Source organism: Conger conger, chromosome 2 (genome assembly GCF_963514075.1).
Source record: "Conger conger chromosome 2, fConCon1.1, whole genome shotgun sequence".
Lineage (NCBI taxonomy): Eukaryota > Metazoa > Chordata > Actinopteri > Anguilliformes > Congridae > Conger > Conger conger.
This window is the reverse complement of record NC_083761.1, coordinates 8,671,816-8,692,511: the sequence shown is the minus strand read 5'-3', so window position 1 is coordinate 8,692,511 and position 20,696 is coordinate 8,671,816. Positions and strand designations below refer to the sequence as shown.

Here is a 20,696-nt window from a genome sequence, read left to right as displayed (position 1 = left end):
CAGTAAGCACTGGCCAGGTCTGAGTTTAACACCAGACTGTAATTTCCTCTCTCTGATTATACTGTAGTGCATCTACATCAGGAGCAACAGGAGCACTCTGTCTCCCTCCTTTGGTAGGAGAGTGTAATGGCAGCTTGTGTGGCGTGGGGAGAGAGCTCTAGAAGCAGAACCCATAGTGGTTCCTCTACTCTCAAACAACACTGAATTCTGGACGATTTGGGGGACAGGTCAATCCTGCATTACTTATTCAAGCTTTACGAAAATGATACTGAAATTAGTCTTCCATAACCATGAAAGTGCCTTCTAAATCATGATTACAACAAAGAACAATGCATTCCCTTACCCCAACATCTAAGATAAAGAAAGAGAGAAATATCTTTTGGTCTATCAATGTTTTTCCACGACCAAGAGTGAAAGTGCGGTTAGTGGAGCTCATGGAGCTGAATGTGGAGTTTGGGAAAGAGCAGGAGGAACAATGCTGGGGGTGGGAGAGCATTCCTCCCTCCCTGTGCTCTTTATCAGTGGAGATCAGATCTGGCCTCAGCTGCACTTACACTGATAAACAAGTATATGATTCACTGCTGAACTGAGACATTTCTCTGCAACCAATAACCTCACCAACCTGCCCACATATTTCAACATATTTCATTTGTGGGCTAAGAGTCTACAACCCCCATCTCTGGTACAGTGACCAAAATTTACAATTTCAGTCTTTTGTTCAATCTCTGCATATTTTCCTTGTCTTTTCAAAAATAGACTTTGTATGTGCGAACATTAACATTTAGAGAAAGTGTAATACCTTTGAGAACATTAAAGTTATTATTGCACAAAGTAGTTCATTGTTTTAGAGCCGTGTTACAGATCAGTGCCTCCCCCCTCAGCACCTGCAGTAGGTCCCAGCTGCAGCAGTGCAGTCTCTGTGCAGTCTGACTGAGGGAGGTTTTTGTACGGCTCCGTATCACAGTATGAATACATATTGACTGTTGGGGTAGTGAAAACTCTGACAGTAATAATCTCCTGCATCTTCAGCCTGGACTCCAGTGATTTTCAGTGTAAACTGAGTCCCAGATCCACTCCCACTGAAACGATCAGGAATCCCAGACTGCCGGGTTGAAGAATAATAAATCAGAGGTTTAGGAGGCTGACCAGGTTTCTGCAGGTACCAGCTGAGGCGGATGCCCTTGCGTACACTCTGACTGACTGTACAGCTGATAGAGACAGTGTCTCCATTCTGAACAGCCTGAACTGATGGAGACTGAGTCACAACTATATCTGCCATTGATTCTGAAATTGAAAACAAAGAAATGTAGGTCAATGCGCATTTATATTTCCAAACCCAGTGTAATATTCTGACATATTTGAATACAGAAAAATGGCAATGTTGTGAAAAATGTATTGTGAAAAGTAATCAAATGAAAGGTAAAATATGACAAAAATCACAAATTAAAATGTTTGAATCTTGCTTACCCTGAGCCAAGAGTCCCAGCATCAGCAGCAGTAGAAAGACTGACATCATCATAATGCTGCCTGTGTCAGTGTCTGTGAAAGGACTGGACAGTCACTGATCAGTACTGGGGGTCTTAAAGTGTGTGGAGCAGTGAGGCAGGACAGGTATGCAAAGTCCCTTCCTCTATACAAATCCTGTCACACACAGTGAGAGGAGCTCTGATGTGTGAACAGCAGTGGGTCTGTAGAGGGCTGGGACACGTGCATTATTCACTGCTGTTTTTAATCTGTCAAACATTCAAATGTCAAAATAATGGTTTCTGAAAGTGAACTATAGTGGAATATGTGTACATGGTCAAGATTGGCTGAAGTGGTAAGATTGTGTAAAACATGAGTTGAGTAAATGTATATGTTTTGTGTTCTCATGGCAGTTTTATATGGGAGTTCAGAAAGTGAAGGACCTCAGTCAGGCACATGGAATTATTCAGTTACAGTAAAATCCATATACATTTAATGAGAAGTGAAATACTGTTTCCTTGTAATTCTTTTCTTTTTTTTCACTCTGAAGCCATCTTTCTCTGTATTTAATACAGTTGTATTTCAAAAAGTGAAAATAAAGCCGCTTGGGGGAAACAGAGCTGACCACAGAAACCCTTCTTACATGTTTACACCAGGATTGATGTGTAATTCTTCCTTGATCTGTCTTTCCTCCATCAATGCTGGACGCACAGAGAAGCCAGCAGCCACTGATGTTCATTCAGCTCTGGAGCAGCTGAGCAGCACAGACACTGTGTCTGTGAGCTCACATTGTGCAGTTGGCTCAGGCAGACCGCTGGCACACAACCAACCAGAGGATTGACTTTTCCTCACTGAGAAAAGGACAACTGGGCCAAATGAAGCCCTCCCTCTTGTGGTGACGATGCACACAGTTATACGAGGCCCTTTCACACAGCTGCTCACAGGATTGGACAGGACTGCATATCAGACTGTAGTTTCAGCTCTTTTATGATGGTGCTGGAGTATCAGATCAGAAGCAGCAGTGATGCTCTGACTGGTCAGGGTGTGTAACAGCAGCCTGTGTAATGTGTGCTGGGAGTGTTCTGGACAGAGTGACTCACTGTTCTGGACACAGTTCTGCTTGCTGTGCATTGCTGCTGGGTTCTGTGCCATCTTGTGTTCAACTCCTTTACAATAAATTTATTTTGAAATTGGTGTCTTGTGCTTCAGAACAACTGACATATTTTGACAATGGGAGTAATTATGAAGCAAAGAAAATATAAATTCTTCCCAATTAAATTCCCAATCAATGGTTTGGATGTACTGAAATTGATATGCCGTGCCGCATGTTTTGATTGGAGGCCAAGAAAGATTTAATAATAATCCCTATTAGCTCATTGTTTCAGAGCAGAGCCCTTCAGTGTTACAGATCAGTGCCTCCCCCCTCAGCACCTGCAGTAGGTCCCAGCTGCAGCAGTGCAGTCTCTGTGCAGTCTGACTGAGGGAGGTTTTTGTACGGCTCTGTATCACTGTGTGAACTGCCAGCTACTACCGATGTTATGTACACTCTGACAGTAATAATCTCCTGCGTCTTCAGCCTGGACTCCAGTGATTTTCAGTGTAAACTGAGTCCCAGATCCACTCCCACTGAAACGATCAGGAATCCCAGACTGGCGAGTTGTGGCAATATATATCAGAAGTTTAGGAGCCTGACCAGGTTTCTGCAGGTACCAGTGGAGGTAGCTGCCACCGTAAACACTCGAACTGACTGTACAGCTGATAGAGACAGTGTCTCCCTGCTGAACAGCCTGAGCTGATGGAGACTGAGTCACAACTATCTCTGCCATTGATTCTGAAAATAAAAACAAAGTTATGGATGTCAATGCTCATTAATATTATCAAACACTTGGTAATATTTGGTAATATTATAAAATTCAACAAAAAATTATGGCATTGTTCTGAAAAGAGTTGTTTTGTGAAAACTCAGAAAATAAAATGTCAAATTTAACCAAAATCACAAGTTAAAATGTTTCAATCTTGCTCACCCTGAACAAAGAGTCCCAGCAGCAGTAGAAAGACCGACATCATCATAATGCTGCCTGTGTCAGTGTCTGTGAAAGGACTGGACAGTCACTGATCAGTACTGGGGGTCTTAAAGTGTGTGGAGCAGTGAGGCAGGACAGGTATGCAAAGCCCCTTCCTCTATACAAATCCTGTCACACACAGTGAGAGGAGCTCTGATGTGTGAACAGCAGGGGGTCTATAGAGGGCTGGGACACGTGCACTATTCACTGCTGCTTTATCTGAGTGTGCTGCAGAGACTGGATGCCCCGCCCAGATCTTTTCTCTCTCTCTCCTGTCACCTCTCCCAATTCCCAATGTCTGCAGCACCATGGACAGCACACACAGGCCAGTGTGGAGCAGCCCAGACAGAGCTCTGTGATTACACCAGTTACTCAACACCTGGAGTGACTTCAGCAGCACCTAGAGGCTCCCCACTGCCAGATAAAAGGGCCACTGCCCACAGCCTGGGGCCCTCAATGTGGGACTGCTGCACTGAGGGTGTGTGACCTTCCCCACAGATGCTGACCCAAGCCTGGAAGCCTGTGGCCCTCTGTGAACCCCATGAAACTGCTGGTCTGTTCTCACCTGCACCCCCTGCACTGCAGCTGAAGACATGGGGAAACATAAACCCTTTTTATTATTCCTCACTGCTTGACTTTTCTGTTCCTCAAATACACCCACAAGGCCTCATTTTATCTCTGATGTTGCTTTTCCTTGTCTGCCTCTCTGTTGCTCTCTGCACTGTATAAAGATTTCAACATTTGTTTTATTCCTGTTCATCACAGGGTGGAATGCTATCTATGCTTTACTGTTTCAGCGCCACTAAGATATATATGTTTATGAGTTGGTAGTGTTCTGAATAATTCATCAGACGCTGTTTCACTGAACTTTGGCTCACATTTATATGCAAATCTGAATGTGTTCTGTACAAGAAGTTTGGCAACTCAACACTTGCCAAATTCATTTTGATGAAGAAATAAAATAATTACTTCATATTCTTTGTGGTCAAAGATAAAAACAATTGTTGAATGAAGAACCCTGTATCCACTTCTTGATCAGCTTTCTGAATATCATATTAACGGTCGTTTCACAATTGTCCAGCAGGGGACTTACGAACACTGCACAGTCGGTCGGATCAACCATCTGTACAACTGGCAGGTTTTTGTACAGCCAGTTAATCAGACTCAACCACTGTGGTGGACTTTCGGTGGCGGGAGCAAACTGGAAATCGGCAGTAAGTTTCTACACAATAAGACTTTTCAAGATTTTCCGCAGAAATAGTTGGAGATTCGATCAGTTGTTATACATTAATTTTGCTGAAAGGTTTTGCGAATTGCTAGCATCGTATATTTATATCTTATTACAACCGAGTCAGTCGTTAAAATAGACAGAAAAACAACATTAATTTTTTTTAAAAAGCTCAAGAGAGTGCGATACATTTGTGTAGGATATGCCTACATAAAAAGTTAAGGGTGTGCTGTTACACATTATAAATGGGAAGTCAGAATGAAATAGGCACAGACTGTCTCTTGAGTGAGAGGTTTTTGTACGGCTGGTGAATGAGTCTGTATCACTGTGGCTCACTTTCGGTGGCGGAACAAAACTGTCAATTGGACGTAAGTAATTTCTCTTTCAGACACATCCATATCGATGTTTTTGCTTTCTTTTTTAATATTTTCTCATTTTCCGACGTTCGATGTCGTAAATCAAAATTTGTATAATTCTCTTGAATCTTAAAAAGCCAGAATCCTTTTAATATTAGCCATTGATTTCAAATGATTTTTAATCTTGCCTACAGTAACACTCGGTAGAATCGAATACATTTGCGTATGATCCATAAATTCAAAGGAAATGTTTTACAAACAATTAGTTGACTCGTTTGAAAAGAGTCGTGAAGTCAGAATGCATGGAAAGGGCCTAGGACGGCAGTGTCTCTTGAGTGAGAGGTTTTTGTGCGGCTGTTGAATTAGTGCACTTTGGGTGGCGGAATAAAACTGTCGATTGGAAGTAAGTAATCTCTCTTTCGGATAGACTTTGTCCATATCAATTTTTTGCTGTATTTTTTAAAAATACGCTTCTGTCATTTTCCGAGGTTACATGTGGGAAATTAAAATGTTAATCTTCCTGATGCGTGAGTGAACAAAAAACAGGAATAGTAGAAGATCGGCAATTATTTCAAATCATTTTCAATCTCGTCCACGAAATTCAAACTGTCGCGTTGATATTTAGAATACAGTCCTGAATGAACTTAAGGGATTCATTTCATTGGTTCACTCGGTGGGCTCAAAGCGGCTCTGGAGCATTTTGAAGTGTAGCCAGAGGTTATTTGTGGCGCATTAAATTAAATAGAATACAATACATGTCATGATTTAGCCTATCCATCGTCATAACCGTACTATTTTAGATACTGAATGCGCATTACTAAAACTTAAAATGCCGAAGTCAAGAGTTATTCATTTTACATCGGCTACTTTAAAATGAAATAGGATCATACACTTGATACAAGTTATGGTTGGTTTGCTGATATAATTCGTTATTAGACGTATTTTTTTCATTAGACATTGTCGATAATTTTGTAATCATATTATCATCATATGTGACCGCATTATTATATGAATAACTCGTCTATTACACAATCCGGTTATGTAGTCCCTGGCTCATGTCATAACATTCCGTAGCTACTCTACACCTGTGGTTTGAGTCATAAAAATACGAGAAATGTGAATATTTTTGGTTAATTGGTTAATCCTTTGAAAACATTTTTTTTGAAATTGTTGTCGTATTTAATGCGTCTTTATTTAGTAAATGAGAAGGACTCCAAAGAAACCTTATTCTGTAGTTTTTCAGAGCATAATACTATTTTCTATTCATACATTATGTTGTAAGCATAAAGTATAAATTATACGGCTATGGCAATGAAATATCAGACAGTTGGAGCTGTGTCCACTCTCTGAGCTCATGTCTCTCTGTGTCTCCCAGGTGACACAGTTCCCACCCTCACAGTCCTGCCCCCCTCCAGTGTGGAGCTGGAACAGGGAAAGGCCACACTGGTGTGTCTGGCCAACAAGGGCTTCCCCTCAGACTGGACTCTGCGCTGGAAAGTGGACGACGCCAGCTGGAGCTCGGGCGTGGCCGGGAGTGTGGGGGTCCTGGGGAATGACGGCCTGTACAGCTGGAGCAGCTCGCTGACTCTCAGTGCGGGAGACTGGATGAAGGCGGGGTCACTGACCTGTGAGGCCACAAAGGGCTCCCAGTCTGCCCCCCCTCAGACACTGAGGAGAGCCCACTGTTCTTAGTAGGCCGGGTGGAGGCCCAGCTCACACACTCTGATCACACTGTTTTTACCCTGTTCTGCCCTCAGCCTCTCTGCTCCTTACTGCTGTCACACTGAGCTGAGCCTGTGTGTGAATCCTTCCTCCAGCCTGAGCTTCCAGTGCTAATATCTCTCATGTGCTCTGCTTGTGTTCATTAAAACAAATATGCACACGTGTGCTCTTATTTGTGTTTGTGTGGTTTTGAGAATAGCTGTTAGATCAATTTCATTGACATAATAAAGATTCTTTGAAGAACTACTGTGTCTCTGGCAGTTATTATGTGCTTTTGATGATCCTGTGGTTTTGGGGGTTCCCTTTCTCTGATTAAATCATAATTATTTTCGTGGCACTGAAAATACTTTTACAAAACACTCAAAAATGAATATGAGATGATAATTATAGATAGCTTTATCTTTTTTTTAAATTCAGATTTATTCCCAGATATGTTGTGTTGCTGACATTAGTGTCTGGAGAAACCACACAGAAATGCATGCTGGGTGTTCTTTTCTTTGAAAATACTGTAATAATTACATGGATTGCTTTGTCCAAATAAAATGATAATAGCACATGATCTATAAGAAATACCCCAGCTCTGGAGGCCTGCTGAGAGGAGCAGTGATGTGTGCAGCGTGCTCAGAGCACTTCTGTACAGCAGGATGTGTGCTCAGCTCACACTAACCCCCTGGGGACGGCCCAGACACCTGGCCACAGTGCTGCTCTATTCTGAGATTGAGTCAGTCCCACTGAGGGACAGCAGAACCAGCCTGCCCCGCCCTGCACATGCAAATCTGAGTTTCACTCCCACTGCTCACAGTTTCTCAGCCCAAAATACACAGCCCTGAGACAGCTGTTTGAACATGAGGAGGAGGAGGGCTCATTTCTGTAGTGAGGTGAGAAAGGGAGGGGGCTGTACTTCACACATGCTTTAGCATCAGTTTCAGATTAGAGATTTCATGTCTGGAGGTTGGGTTTTGTTCATTCTCTTACCTCTGATACATCAATGTCAGCACCGAGGGCATTCATTACAATTAAATCAATGAAGTGAACAGATTTGCACTAATGCTGTCAACACTTCAACCTGGTGACATATCCCAGTTTGGGTGCTGTACTGATATTCATGATTTGAAAAAGATACATCTGTTTGTGTTTCTTCCTTGACCTGTAAGCCACCTTTGATATTTTGAGATCCATGAGATTCTGCTCTCATCGCTGACTGGGATGGGTGTCACAGGATCTGCACTTGCATGGTTTTTTGCCTACCTCTCTGGTCGTTCCTACCAGGTGACTTGGAGGTCGCACAGGGCTCAGTTCCTGGTCCTCTCCTCTTGTCTCTTTACACCATGTCTCTTGGTTCTTTTATCTCTTGGCTTTTCTTACCATTCTTATGCTGATGACACTCAACTCTTTCTTTCCTTCCCTCCAAATACCTAGGTCACCATACAGATCTCTGCCTGCTTGGCTGATATCTCTATGTGTATGACTTCCCACCACCGGAAGCTAAACCTTGGCAAGACTAAGCTTCTCTCCATCCCTGCCAAATCCTCTCTGACAATTGCCCTCTCACTGATTGTGGAGGACTTTGCAGTTTCCTCCTGCCATACGGCCAAGAATCTTGGGGTGACTCTTGAGACCCACATCACCCTGACTCCATGTGGATCCTCCACTGCCAGAACCTGCAGGTTTTTCCTCTACAATATACGCCGTATCCAGCATCTCCTGATGGAGAAAGCCACCCAGCTTCTAGTCCAGGCGCTCATCATCTCCCTTCTGGATTACTGCAACTCCCTCCTGGCTGGTCTCCCAGCTTGTGCCATCAAGCCCCTCCAGCTGGTCCAGAATGCTGCAGCCCGCCTGACCACCAGTCAGCCCAGGTTGGCTCATGTCACCCCGCTCCTCATTGGCCTCCACTGTCTTCCTATTGCCGCACACATCCGCTTCAAGGCGCTAGTGTTGGCATTCCAGGCTGCTAAGGGGACTGCCCCATTTTCAATCCAATCTTTAATTGCTCCCTACACCACAGCAAGACCACTCCGATCTGCCAGCTTTGGTCACTTGAAGGTTCCGTCACTACGAGCATCAGATGGTCGAGCTGCATGTTGACGCATGTTTTCCATTCTGGACTTGCCTACTATTCCTCTTATCTAACCGTAACCCAAAATTTTTTTTAAAAATACAAATGTTTTATTTTTGTTTAGAACAGCTCTTCATGCATGTTTTGCTAGTTATGGATTTGATGCTTTTAACCTGTGGAAACCTATTCACTTGTAAATTGCTTTGGATTAAAAGCGTCTGCCAAATGACAAAAATGTAAATGTAATGTAAAATGTGTAAATAGTCCCTTTTAGTAAATTTAAGGTGCACAATGCCACATTTTTCACTGAACTTAAATGTTATGTTCTGGAAATAAAAATCCTTTACTGAAATACTGTGATGTTTTGTTACAGAAGTGTGTTTGGTACATTTTGTGATCTTATAATATTGTGCTACAGAAGTGTGTGTAGTTCAGCAGCAGCTCTGTGGTGGGGATTGTATGAGACAGAGCAGCTCCTCTTCAGCAGAGAGAGGTGTGTATTAAAGGCTGTAGCTCATTGTCGCCCCCTACAGCCCTGCGTGCAGTATCGCTGTCCCAGATCAGTGCCTCCCCCCTCAGCACCTGCAGTAGGTCCCAGCTGCAGTCTCTGTGCAGTCTCTGTGCAGTCTGACTGAGGGAGGTTTTTGTACGGCTCTGTATCACTGTGTGAATACATATTTACTGTTGAGGTAGTGTAAACTCTGACAGTAATAATCTCCTGCATCTTCAGCCTGGACTCCAGTGATTTTCAGTGTAAACTGAGTCCCAGATCCACTACCGCTGAAACGATCAGGAATCCCAGACTGGCGAGTCGAGATATCATGTATCAGAAGTTTAAGAGCCTGACCAGGTTTCTGCAGGTACCAGTTGAGGTAGCTGCTGTAAACACTCTGACTGAGTGTACAGCTGATAGAGACAGTGTCTCCCTGCTGAACAGCCTGAGCTGATGGAGACTGAGTCAGGACTACTTGAGCCATTGATTCTGAAAATGAAAGCATGGAAATGGATGTCAGTGCACATTAGTATTGTCAAACAAAACATTCGACCATAATGACACGGTTTTGAAAACACACATGTTGTTAAAAAACAGCAAAGATGAAAGTACGACCAAAATCTTGAGTTAAAATGAAAAATAATTTCTCACCCTGAGCAAGGAGTCCCAGCATCAGCAGCAGTAGAAAGACTGACATCATCATAATGCTGCCTGTGTCAGTGTCTGTGAAAGGACTGGACAGTCACTGATCAGTACTGGGGGTCTTAAAGTGTGTGGAGCAGTGAGGCAGGACAGGTATGCAAAGCCCCTTCCTCTATACAAATCCTGTCACACACAGTGAGAGGAGCTCTGATGTGTGAACAGCAGTGGGCCTATAGAGGGCTGAGACACGTGCACTATTCACTGCTATTTTTAACCAGGTAAAAACTTAATTTTCTGTAATCTCCGAGTCTTCTGAAATTGAATGACAGACATTGCAGAAAAGATATGTGTCTAAACGCATGCCAACTAAATGATTCTGTTTTTCTGATGGAGGTTTCAGTATTAGAAATAATATAGTCAGTGATACCTGTTACGTTTCTGAGTCTTTTAGTTTATTATTGTTATTCCTGTAATTTATTATTTTTCATTATTATATCTGGTTTTCTGTTTCCCATCCATTACTGTTTATTACATTTCATCATCCCCTGTTATGTCTGTGTCAGGGTGTTTTTGTGCCATTGTCACTCCCCTGGCTGCGTGCTGCACTACTCGGGTGGTTTCGGTAGTTTCCAGATTTCCATCATTTCTTCCAGCCTCGCATTCCTTACTTGCTTGCATGCTTCTTTCGCTATTTAATGTTGTAAAGCACTATTCTTACTAACAACTACTGATTTATTGTACAGTCTAATCATATTAATACACTTACTGTCTGTCTCACTAATAAACTACCAGTCACTTATTTTTGGGTATTTAGATTTAGACACGTAACTAACTCACTAACAATTATCTCCTGTTTCGAGTCTACTCTGTAACTCCGCCTCTCTGTTCTATCATTGATTACTTGCTAAGTTTCAGTGAAGTGTTCACACCTGTCTCTCACTATCACTATGTCTCCTAACCCTATGCAAATGTATACTCCCTAATCCGGAGCCGTCTGTATTACGTCTTAATCTATGTGCATCCAGTCCGCATTTTAGTTTCCCCCTTGTTATTATATCATGACCATATTATGTTCTCCACCTGTTGTCCATTTATTTAGCCCACCTCAGTCCTGTGCCTCGCCTAGTTTGTCAATTTCCCTCATGTATTTAAACCCCCGTCTCTGCATTATTCCTTGTCAGAACGTTGGTCAATATTCAGTCACTGATTGTGTGTAAGGCGGTTTATTTGAAATTCTGGAACGGCACCTTTCAGCCTTTGATTTCGAGTTTGCCTTATCCTTTCTGTTTTGTCTGCATATCTGATTATTTTGTTTTTGACATTTTTTCTGCTTTTATCCACTGGTTTATTCTTTTGCATCTCTATTCTGGCATTGTCTGTTACTGGAATACCTGACTTTGACTTTGGACTGATTAAATGCAATGTTTTCTGTGTACTCCCTGGTCTGTGTCTGGGTCCTCTAAACAGTCCGTCACATTATCACTCATGGAGCTGAATGTGGAGTTTGGGAAAGAGCAGGAGGAACACTGCTGGGGGTGGGAGAGCATTCCTCCCTCCCTGTGCTCTTTATCAGTGGAGATCAGATCTGGCCTCAGCTGCACTTACGCTGATAAACAAGTCTATGATTCACTGCTGAACTGAGACATTTCTCTGCAACCAGTAACCTCACCAACCTGCCCCTACCCCCCACCACCCCAAATCTCAGCTCTGACGACCATTCTGAATGATCTCTCTCATGTCTCAAAGAGATTTTATCTCATTGATTATTTGCAATAATTTCCAATCATGCTGTGCGATTACAGGGAATGGATTATCCCAGAATGCTTATGGATCTCCCCATCAATATTCATGTAATGTTGATTGACATGAAATAAACTAACAAAATTATGATTTAACCCTGGTCAAACCTCTGATATGTAGAAACACATTACATTCAAGATATTTCACGTGTATTTTTAGTCTAAGACCCCATCTCTGGTACGGTGACTAATTTACAATTTCAGTAATTTCTTCAATCAGTGCATCTTGATTTTTCCTTTTGGTTACAAAGTGGTGAAAGAGTCCCTGTTCTATTTTTTGGTTTTAGAAAAGATGAAGAGAACTGATTCTGACCGTGTTCGTCAATGAAATGTTTTTGCTAATGAAATAAAAATGGATTTTAAGAAGAAGGTTTGGATGTGCTAACATGAACATTTAGAGAAAGTGTAATACATTTGAGAATATGAGAGTTATTATTGCACAAAGTAGTTCAGGGTTCTAGAGCAGAGCCCCTCAGTGTTACAGATCAGTGCCTCCCAGCTGCAGCAGTGCAGTCTCTGTGCAGTCTGACTGAGGGAGGTTTTTGTACGGCTCTGTATCACTGTGTGAACACATATTGACTGTTGATGACATGGAAACTCTGACAGTAATAATCTCCTGCATCTTCAGCCTGGACTCCAGTGATTTTCAGTGTAAACTGAGTTCCAGATCCACTCCCACTGAAACGATCAGGAATCCCAGACTGCCGAGTTGTGGCGAGATATATCAGAAGTTTAGGAGCCTGACCAGGTTTCTGCAGATACCAGCTTAGCCAGTTGCCACCGTGCACACTCTGACTGACTGTACAGCTGATAGAGACAGTGTCTCCCTGCTGAACAGCCTGAGCTGATGGAGACTGAGTCACAACAATTTCTGCCATTGATTCTGAAAAATAAAACAAAGAAATGTAGAACATTGGACATTAATTAATTTCTAAACGCTGTGTCATATTCTGGTATATTTGAATAGACAATGGCACTGTTGTGAAAACAGTTGTATTGTGATTCGTAAATAAAATCTAAAATATAACCCAAATCCCAAGTTAAAATGTTTTAATCTTGCTTACCCTGAGCAAAGAGTCCCAGCATCAGCAGCAGGAGAAAGACTGACATCATCATAATGCTGCCTGTGTCAGTGTCTGTGAAAGGACTGGACAGCCACTGATCAGTACTGGGGATCTTAAAGTGTGTGGAGCAGTGAGGCAGGACAGGTATGCAAAGCCCCTTCCTCTATACAAATCCTGTCACACACAGTTAGAGGAGCTCTGATGTGTGAACAGCAGGGGATCTATAGAGGGCTGGGACACGTGCATTATTCACTGCTGTTTTTAAACAAACATTCAAATGTCAAAATAATGGTTTCTGAAAGTGAACTGTAATGGAATATGTGTGCAAGATTGTGTAAAACATGAGTTGAGTAAATGCACATGTTTTGTGTACTCATGGCAGTTTTATCTGGGAGTTCAGAAAGTGAAGGACCTCAGTCAGGCACATGGAATTATTCAGTTACAGTAAAATCCATATACATTTAATGAGAAGTGAAATACGGTTTCCTTGTATTTCTTTTCTTTTTTTTCACTCTGTAGCCATCTTTCTCTGTATTTAATACAGTTGTATTTCAATGACTGAAAATTAAGCAGCATGGGGGAAACAGAGCTGACCACAGAAACCCTTATTACATGTTTACACCAGGATTGATCTGTAATTCGTCCCTGATCTGTCTTTCCTCCATCAATGCTGGACGCACAGAGAAGCCAGCAGCCACTGGTGTTCATTCAGCTCTGGAGCAGCTGAGCAGCACAGACACTGTGTCTGTGAGCTCACATTGTGCAGTTGGCTCAGGCAGACCGTTGGCACACAACCGACCAGAGGATTGACTTTTCCTCACTGAGAAAGGGACAACTGGGCCAAGTGAAGCCCTCCCTCCTGTGGTGACGATGCACACAGTTATACGAGGCCCTTTCACACAGCTGCTCACAGGATTGGACAGGACTGCATATCAGACGGTAGTTTCAGCTCTTTTATGATGGTGCTGGAGTATCAGATCAGAAGCAGCAGTGATGCTCTGACTGGTCAGGGTGTGTAACAGCAGCCTGTGTAATGTGTGCTGGGAGTGTTCTGGACAGAGTGACTCACTGTTCTGGACTATGTGCTGTCCACTGCTGCTGGGTTCTGTGCCATCTTGTGTTCAACTCCTTTACAATTGATTCATCTACAAATTAGTATCTTATGTCAGAGCACTGGTTCAGAATAATTTGCATCTTTTACCTTGGGAGTGATTATGAAGCAAAGATATTAATTATTCCGAATTACTTTCCTAATCAATGGTTTGGATGAACTGAAATTGGAATGTAGAGCTGCATGTTTTTAGTCGAGAACCAGACAGATTTAGTAATAATCCCCCTGTAGCTCTCAGTGTTACAGATCAGTGCCTCCCCCGTCAGCACCTGCAGTAGTTCCCAGCTGCAGCAGTGCAGTCTCTGTACAGTCTGACTGAGGGAGGTTTTTGTACGGCTCTGTATCACTGTGTGAACGGCTAGCTACTACCGATGTTATGTAAACTCTGACAGTAATAATCTCCTGCATCTTCAGCCTGGACTCCAGTGATTTTCAGTGTAAACTGAGTCCCAGATCCACTCCCACTGAAACGATCAGGAATCCCAGACTGCCGAGTTGTGGCGAGATATATCAGAAGTTTAGGAGCCTGACCAGGTTTCTGCAGGTACCAGTGGAGACGGTGGCCATAGCTTGAGTCGGAGTAAACACTCTGACTGGCTTTACAACTGATAGAGACAGTGTCTCCCTGCTGAACAGCCTGAGCTGATGGAGACTGAGTCACAACTATATCTGCCATTGATTCTGAAAATGAAAACATGGAAATGTAGGTCAATGCATTATAATAATGTAAAGCCCTCTGTAATTTTCAGGCATATTTGAATATACAATAATGACACTGTTGTGAAAAAAATTGTATTGTAAAAAGCAAACAAATAAAATGTAAGATGTAACCAAATTCCAAAGTTAAAATTTTAAAATCTTGCTCACCCTGAACAACGAGTCCCAGCATCAGCAGTAGTAGAAAGACTGACATCATCATAATGCTGCCTGTGTCAGTGTCTGTGAAAGGACTGGACAGCCACTGATCAGTACTGGGGATCTTAAAGTGTGTGGAACAGTGAGGCAGGACAGGTATGCAAAGTCCCTTCCTCTATACAAATCCTGTCACACACAGTGAGAGGAGCTCTGATGTGTGAACAGCAGTGGGTCTGTAGAGGGCTGGGACACGTGCATTATTCACTGCTGTTTTTAAACAAACATTCAAATGTCAAAATAATGGTTTCTGAAAGTGAACTATAAAGGAATATGTGTACATGGTCAAGATTGGCTGAAGTGGTAAGATTGTGTAAAACATGAGTTGAGTAAATGTACATGTTTTGTGTACTCATGGCAGTCTTATATGGGAGTTCAGAAAGTGAAGGACCTCAGTCAGGCACATGGAATTATTCAGTTACAGTAAAATCCATATACATTTAATGAGAAGTGAAATACTGTTTCCTTGTAATTCTTTTCTTTTTTTTTCACTCTGAAGCCATCTTTCTCTGTATTTAATACAGTTGTATTTCAAAAAGTGAAAATAAAGCCGCTTGGGGGAAACAGAGCTGACCACAGAAACCCTTACTACATGTTTACACCAGGATTGATGTGTAATTCCTCCCTGATCTGTCTTTCCTCCATCAATGCTGGACGCACAGAGAAGCCAGCAGCCACTGATGTTCATTCAGCTCTGGAGCAGCTGAGCAGCACAGACACTGTGTCTGTGAGCTCACATTGTGCAGTTGGCTCAGGCAGACCGCTGGCACACAACCGACCAGAGGATTGACTTTTCCTCACTGAGAAAGGGACAACTGGGCCAAATGAAGCCCTCCCTGCTGTGGTGACGATGCACACAGTTATACGAGGCCCTTTCACACAGCTGCTCACAGGATTGGACAGGACTGCATATCAGACTGTAGTTTCAGCTCTTTTATGATGGTGCTGGAGTATCAGATCAGAAGCAGCAGTGATGCTCTGACTGGTCAGGGTGTGTAACAGCAGCCTGTGCAATGTGTGCTGGGAGTGTTCTGGACAGAGTGACTCACTGTTCTGGACACAGTTCTGCTTGCTGTGCATTGCTGCTGGGTTCTGTGCCATCTTGTGTTCAACTCCTTTACAATAAATTTATTTTGAAATTGGTGTCTTGTGCTTCAGAACAACTGACATATTTTGCCAAAGGGAGTAATTATGAAGCAAAGAAAATATAAATTCTTCCCAATTAAATTCCCAATCAATGGTTTGGGTGTACTGGAATTGATATGCCATGCCGCATGTTTTGATTGGAGGCCAAGAAAGATTTAATAATAATCCCTATTAGCTCATCGTTTTAGAGCAGAGCCCTTCAGTGTTACAGATCAGTGCCTCCCCACTCAGCACTTGCAGTAGGTCCCAGCTGCAGCAGTGCAGTCTCTGTGCAGTCTGACTGAGGGAGGTTTTTGTACGGCTCTGTATCACTGTGTGAATACATATTGACTGTTGATGACATGGAAACTCTGACAGTAATAATCTCCTACATCTTCAGCCTGGACTCCAGTGATTTTCAGTGTAAACTGAGTCCCAGATCCACTCCCGCTGAAACGATCAGGAATCCCAGAATGGCGACTTGTGGCGAGATATATCAGAAGTTTTGGAGCCTGACCAGGTTTGTGCAGGTACCAGTGGAGGTAGCTGCCACCGTGCACACTCTGACTGACTGTACAGCTGATAGAGACAGTGTCTCCCTGCTGAACAGCCTGAGCTGATGGAGACTGAGTCACAACTATCTCTGCCATTGATTCTGAAAACGAAAACAAAGAAATGGATGTCAATGCTCATTAATATTATCAAACACTTGGTAATATTTGGTAATATTATAAAATTCAACAAACAATTATGGCATTGTTCTGAAAAGAGTTGTTTTGTGAAAACTCAGAAAATAAAATGTCAAATTTAACCAAAATCACAAGTTAAAATGTTTCAATCTTGCTCACCCTGAACAAAGAGTCCCAACATCAGCAGCAGTAGAAAGACTGACATCATCATAATGCTGCCTGTGTCAGTGTCTGTGAAAGGACTGGACAGTCACTGATCAGTACTGGGGGTCTTAAAGTGTGTGGAGCAGTGAGGCAGGACAGGTATGCAAAGCCCCTTCCTCTATACAAATCCTGTCACACACAGTGAGAGGAGCTCTGATGTGTGAACAGCAGTGGGTCTATAGAGGGCTGGGACACGTGCACTATTCACTGCTGCTTTAACTGAGTGTGCTGCAGAGACTGGATGCCCCGCCCAGATCTTTTCTCTCTCTCTCCTGTCACCTCCCCCAATTCCTAATGTCTGCAGCACCATGGACAGCACACACAGGCCAGAGTGGAGCAGCCCTGAGAGACCTCTGTGATTACACCAGTTACTCAACACCTGGGAGCAGCCCAGACAGAGCTCTGTGATTACACCAGTTACTCAACACCTGGGAGCAGCCCAGACAGAGCTCTGTGATTACACCAGTTACTCAACACCTGGGAGCAGCCCAGACAAAGCTCTGTGATTACACCAGTTACTCAACACCTGGGGCCCTCAATGTGGGACTGCTGCACTGAGGGTGTGTGACCTTCCCCACAGATGCTGACCCAAGCCTGGAAGCCTGTGGCCCTCTGTGAACCCCATGAAACTGCTGGTCTGTTCTCACCTGCACCCCCTGCACTGCAGCTGAAGACATGGGGGAACATAAACCCTTTTCATTTTTCCTAACTGCTTGACTTTTCTGTTCATCAAATACACCCACAAGGCCTAATTTTATCTCTGATGTTGCTTTTTCTTAGCTGCCTCTCTGTTGCACTCACTGTATAAAGATCCCAACTTGTGTGTAATGGTCAGGGTGTAATGCTATCTATGTGTAATGTTCAGGAGTTGGTAGTTTTCTGAATAATTCATCAGACACTGTTTAGCTTTAAATTCCCTGTTTTTTTTGTTTTGTTTATTTTCTCTTGCTGATACATATTTGTTTATTTTACATTTGCAGCATATGAATTGCATTCTATGTGCTGATTGGTTAATTGGAAGTGATGTCTTGTGGGTCAGGTTTCACACGGACACATTTAGGGCAACAAGTTTTTGATTCTCCATTGGATCAAAAAAACATGGAATTTAAACAACAGCTAAACACTCAGCATTGGCTCACATTTATATGCAGTTTGGAAACTCAACACTTGACAAATTCGCTTTGATGAAAAAATAAAATAATTATTTCATCTTCTTTGAGGTCAAAGATAAAAACAAACGTTTAATTAATGAGCAGAACCCTGTATCCACTTCTTGATCAGCTTTCTGAATTTCATCTTAACGGTCGTTTTAAAATTGTCCAGCAGGGGACTTACGAACACTGCACAGTCGGTCGGATCAACCATCTGTACAACTGGCAGGTTTTCATACAGCCAGTTAATCAGACTAAACCACTGTGGTGGACTTTCGGTGGCGGGACCAAACTGGAAATCGGCAGTAAGTTTCTACACAATAAGACTTTTCAGGATTTCCCGCAAAAATAGGTGGACATACGATCAGTTGTTTGAGGCTACATTAATTTTAACGAAATGTTTTGCGAATTGGGAGCATTGTATATTTATATCTTATTACAACCGAGTCAGTCGTTAAAATAGACAGAATTTGAAAATTTGAAAATCTCAAGAGAGTAAGATATATTTGTGTAGGATATGTCTAGCCTCCATAAATAGTTAATGGTGTGCTCAAAATCTGCGTGAAGTCAGAAAGAAAAAGGCACAGGACGGCTGTGTGTCTTGAGTGAGAGGTTTTTGTACGACGGGTGAATGAGTCTGTATCACTGTGGCGCACTTTCGGTGGCGGAACAAAACTGTCAATTGGACGTAAGTAATTTCTCTTTCAGACACATCCATATCGATGTTTTTGCTTTCTTTTTTAAATATTTTCTCATTTTCCGACGTTCGATGTCGTGAGTGAATATTTTTTATAATTATCGTGAATCTTAAAAACCCGGAGTCCTTCTAAGATTAGCCATTGATTTTAAATTATCTTGCCCACAGAAACGCTCAGTAGAATCGAATATGCGTATGATGCATTAATTCAAAGGAAATGTTTACAAACAATTAGTTGACTCGTTTGAAAAGCGTCGTGAAGTCGGAATGCAGGGACGGCAGTGTCTCTTGAGTGAGAGGTTTTTGTACGGCTGGTAAATGATTCTGTACTTTGGGTGGCGGAATAAAACTGTCAATTGGAAGTAAGTAATCTCTCTTTCGGATAGGCTTTGTCCATATCTATGTTTTTGCTGTATTTTTAAAATATAGGCTACTGCAATTTTCCGACGTTAGATTGGGGAAATTAAAATGTTAATCTTCCTGATCCGTGAGTGAACAAAAAACACGAATAGTAGAAGATCGGCAGTTATTTAAAATCATTTTTAAACTTCAGGAATTCATTTAATTGGTTCAATTTTGAAGTGTAGCCAGATGTTATTTGTGGCACAGTAAATTAAATAGAATACAATACATGATTTAGCCTATCCATCGTCATAACCGTACTATTTTAGATACTAAATGCAAAACTTAAAAAACCGAAGTCAAAGAGTTATTCATTTTACATAGGCTACTTTAAAATGAAATAGGATCATACACTTGAAACATTTTATGGTTGGTTTGCTGATATAATTCGTTATTAGAAATTAAAATTTTGTCATCATATTATCACAATATTTGACCGCATTATTGTATGAATAACTCGTCTATTACACACCCCTGTTCTGTAGTCCAAGGCTCATGTCATAACATTCCGTAGCTACTCTACACCTCTGGTTTAAATCATAAAAAAACGGGAAAAGTGAATATTTTTGGTGAATTGGTTAATCCTTTGAAAACATTTTTTTAAATATTGTTGTCGTATTTAATGCGTATTTATTTAGTAAATGAGAAGGACTCCAAAGAAACCTTATTCTGTAGTTTTTCAGATCATAATGCTATTATCTATTAATGCATTATGTTGTTAGCATAAAGTATAAATTGTACGGATATGGCAATGAAATATCAGACAAGTTGGAGCTGTGTCCACTCTCTGAGCTCATGTCTCTCTGTGTCTCCCAGGTGACACAGTTCCCACCCTCACAGTCCTGCCCCCCTCCAGTGTGGAGCTGAAGCAGGGAAAGGCCACACTGGTGTGTCTGGCCAACAAGGGCTTCCCCTCAGACTGGACTCTGCGCTGGAAAGTGGACGACGCCAGCTGGAGCTCGGGCGTGGCCGGGAGTGTGGGGGTCCTGGGGAATGACGGCCTGTACAGCTGGAGCAGCTCGCTGACTCTCAGTGCGGGAGACTGGAAGAAGGCGGGGTCACTGACCTGTGAGGCCACAAAGGGCTCCCAGTCTGCCCCCCCTCAGACACTGAGGAGAGCCCACTGTTCTTAGTAGGCCGGGTGGAGGCCCAGCTCACACACTCTGATCACACTGTTTTTACCCTGTTCTGCCCTCAGCCTCTCTGCTCCTTACTGCTGTCACACTGAGCTGAGCCTGTGTGTGAATCCTTCCTCCAGCCTGAGCTTCCAGTGCTAATATCTCTCATGTGCTCTGCTTGTGTTCATTAAAACAAATATGCACACGTGTGCTCTTATTTGTGTTTGTGTGGTTTTGAGAATAGCTGTTAGATCAATTTCATTGACATAATAAAGATTATTTGAAGAACTACTGTGTCTCTGGCAGTTATTATAAAAATGGAGGTTTGTGCTTCTGATGATCCTGTGATTTTGGGGGTTCCCTTTCTCTGATTAAATCATAATTATATTCTTGGCAC

General features: G+C 42.5%; 2 gene segments (V, D, J or C); both read left to right on the top strand.

Moving 5' to 3' along the window:
* The first annotated feature begins 4,068 nt into the window (after positions 1 to 4,068).
* Positions 4,069 to 7,076, top strand: LOC133114714 (Ig kappa-b4 chain C region-like). The segment is given in 3 exon segments: positions 4,069 to 4,080; positions 4,612 to 4,741; positions 6,487 to 7,076. Coding segments are annotated over 3 exon segments (459 nt in total).
* A 10,478-nt stretch (positions 7,077 to 17,554) lies between these two features.
* On the top strand, positions 17,555 to 20,512 carry LOC133114707 (Ig kappa-b4 chain C region-like). The segment is given in 3 exon segments: positions 17,555 to 17,566; positions 18,258 to 18,387; positions 19,998 to 20,512. Coding segments are annotated over 3 exon segments (459 nt in total).
* Positions 20,513 to 20,696: the final 184 nt, after the last annotated feature.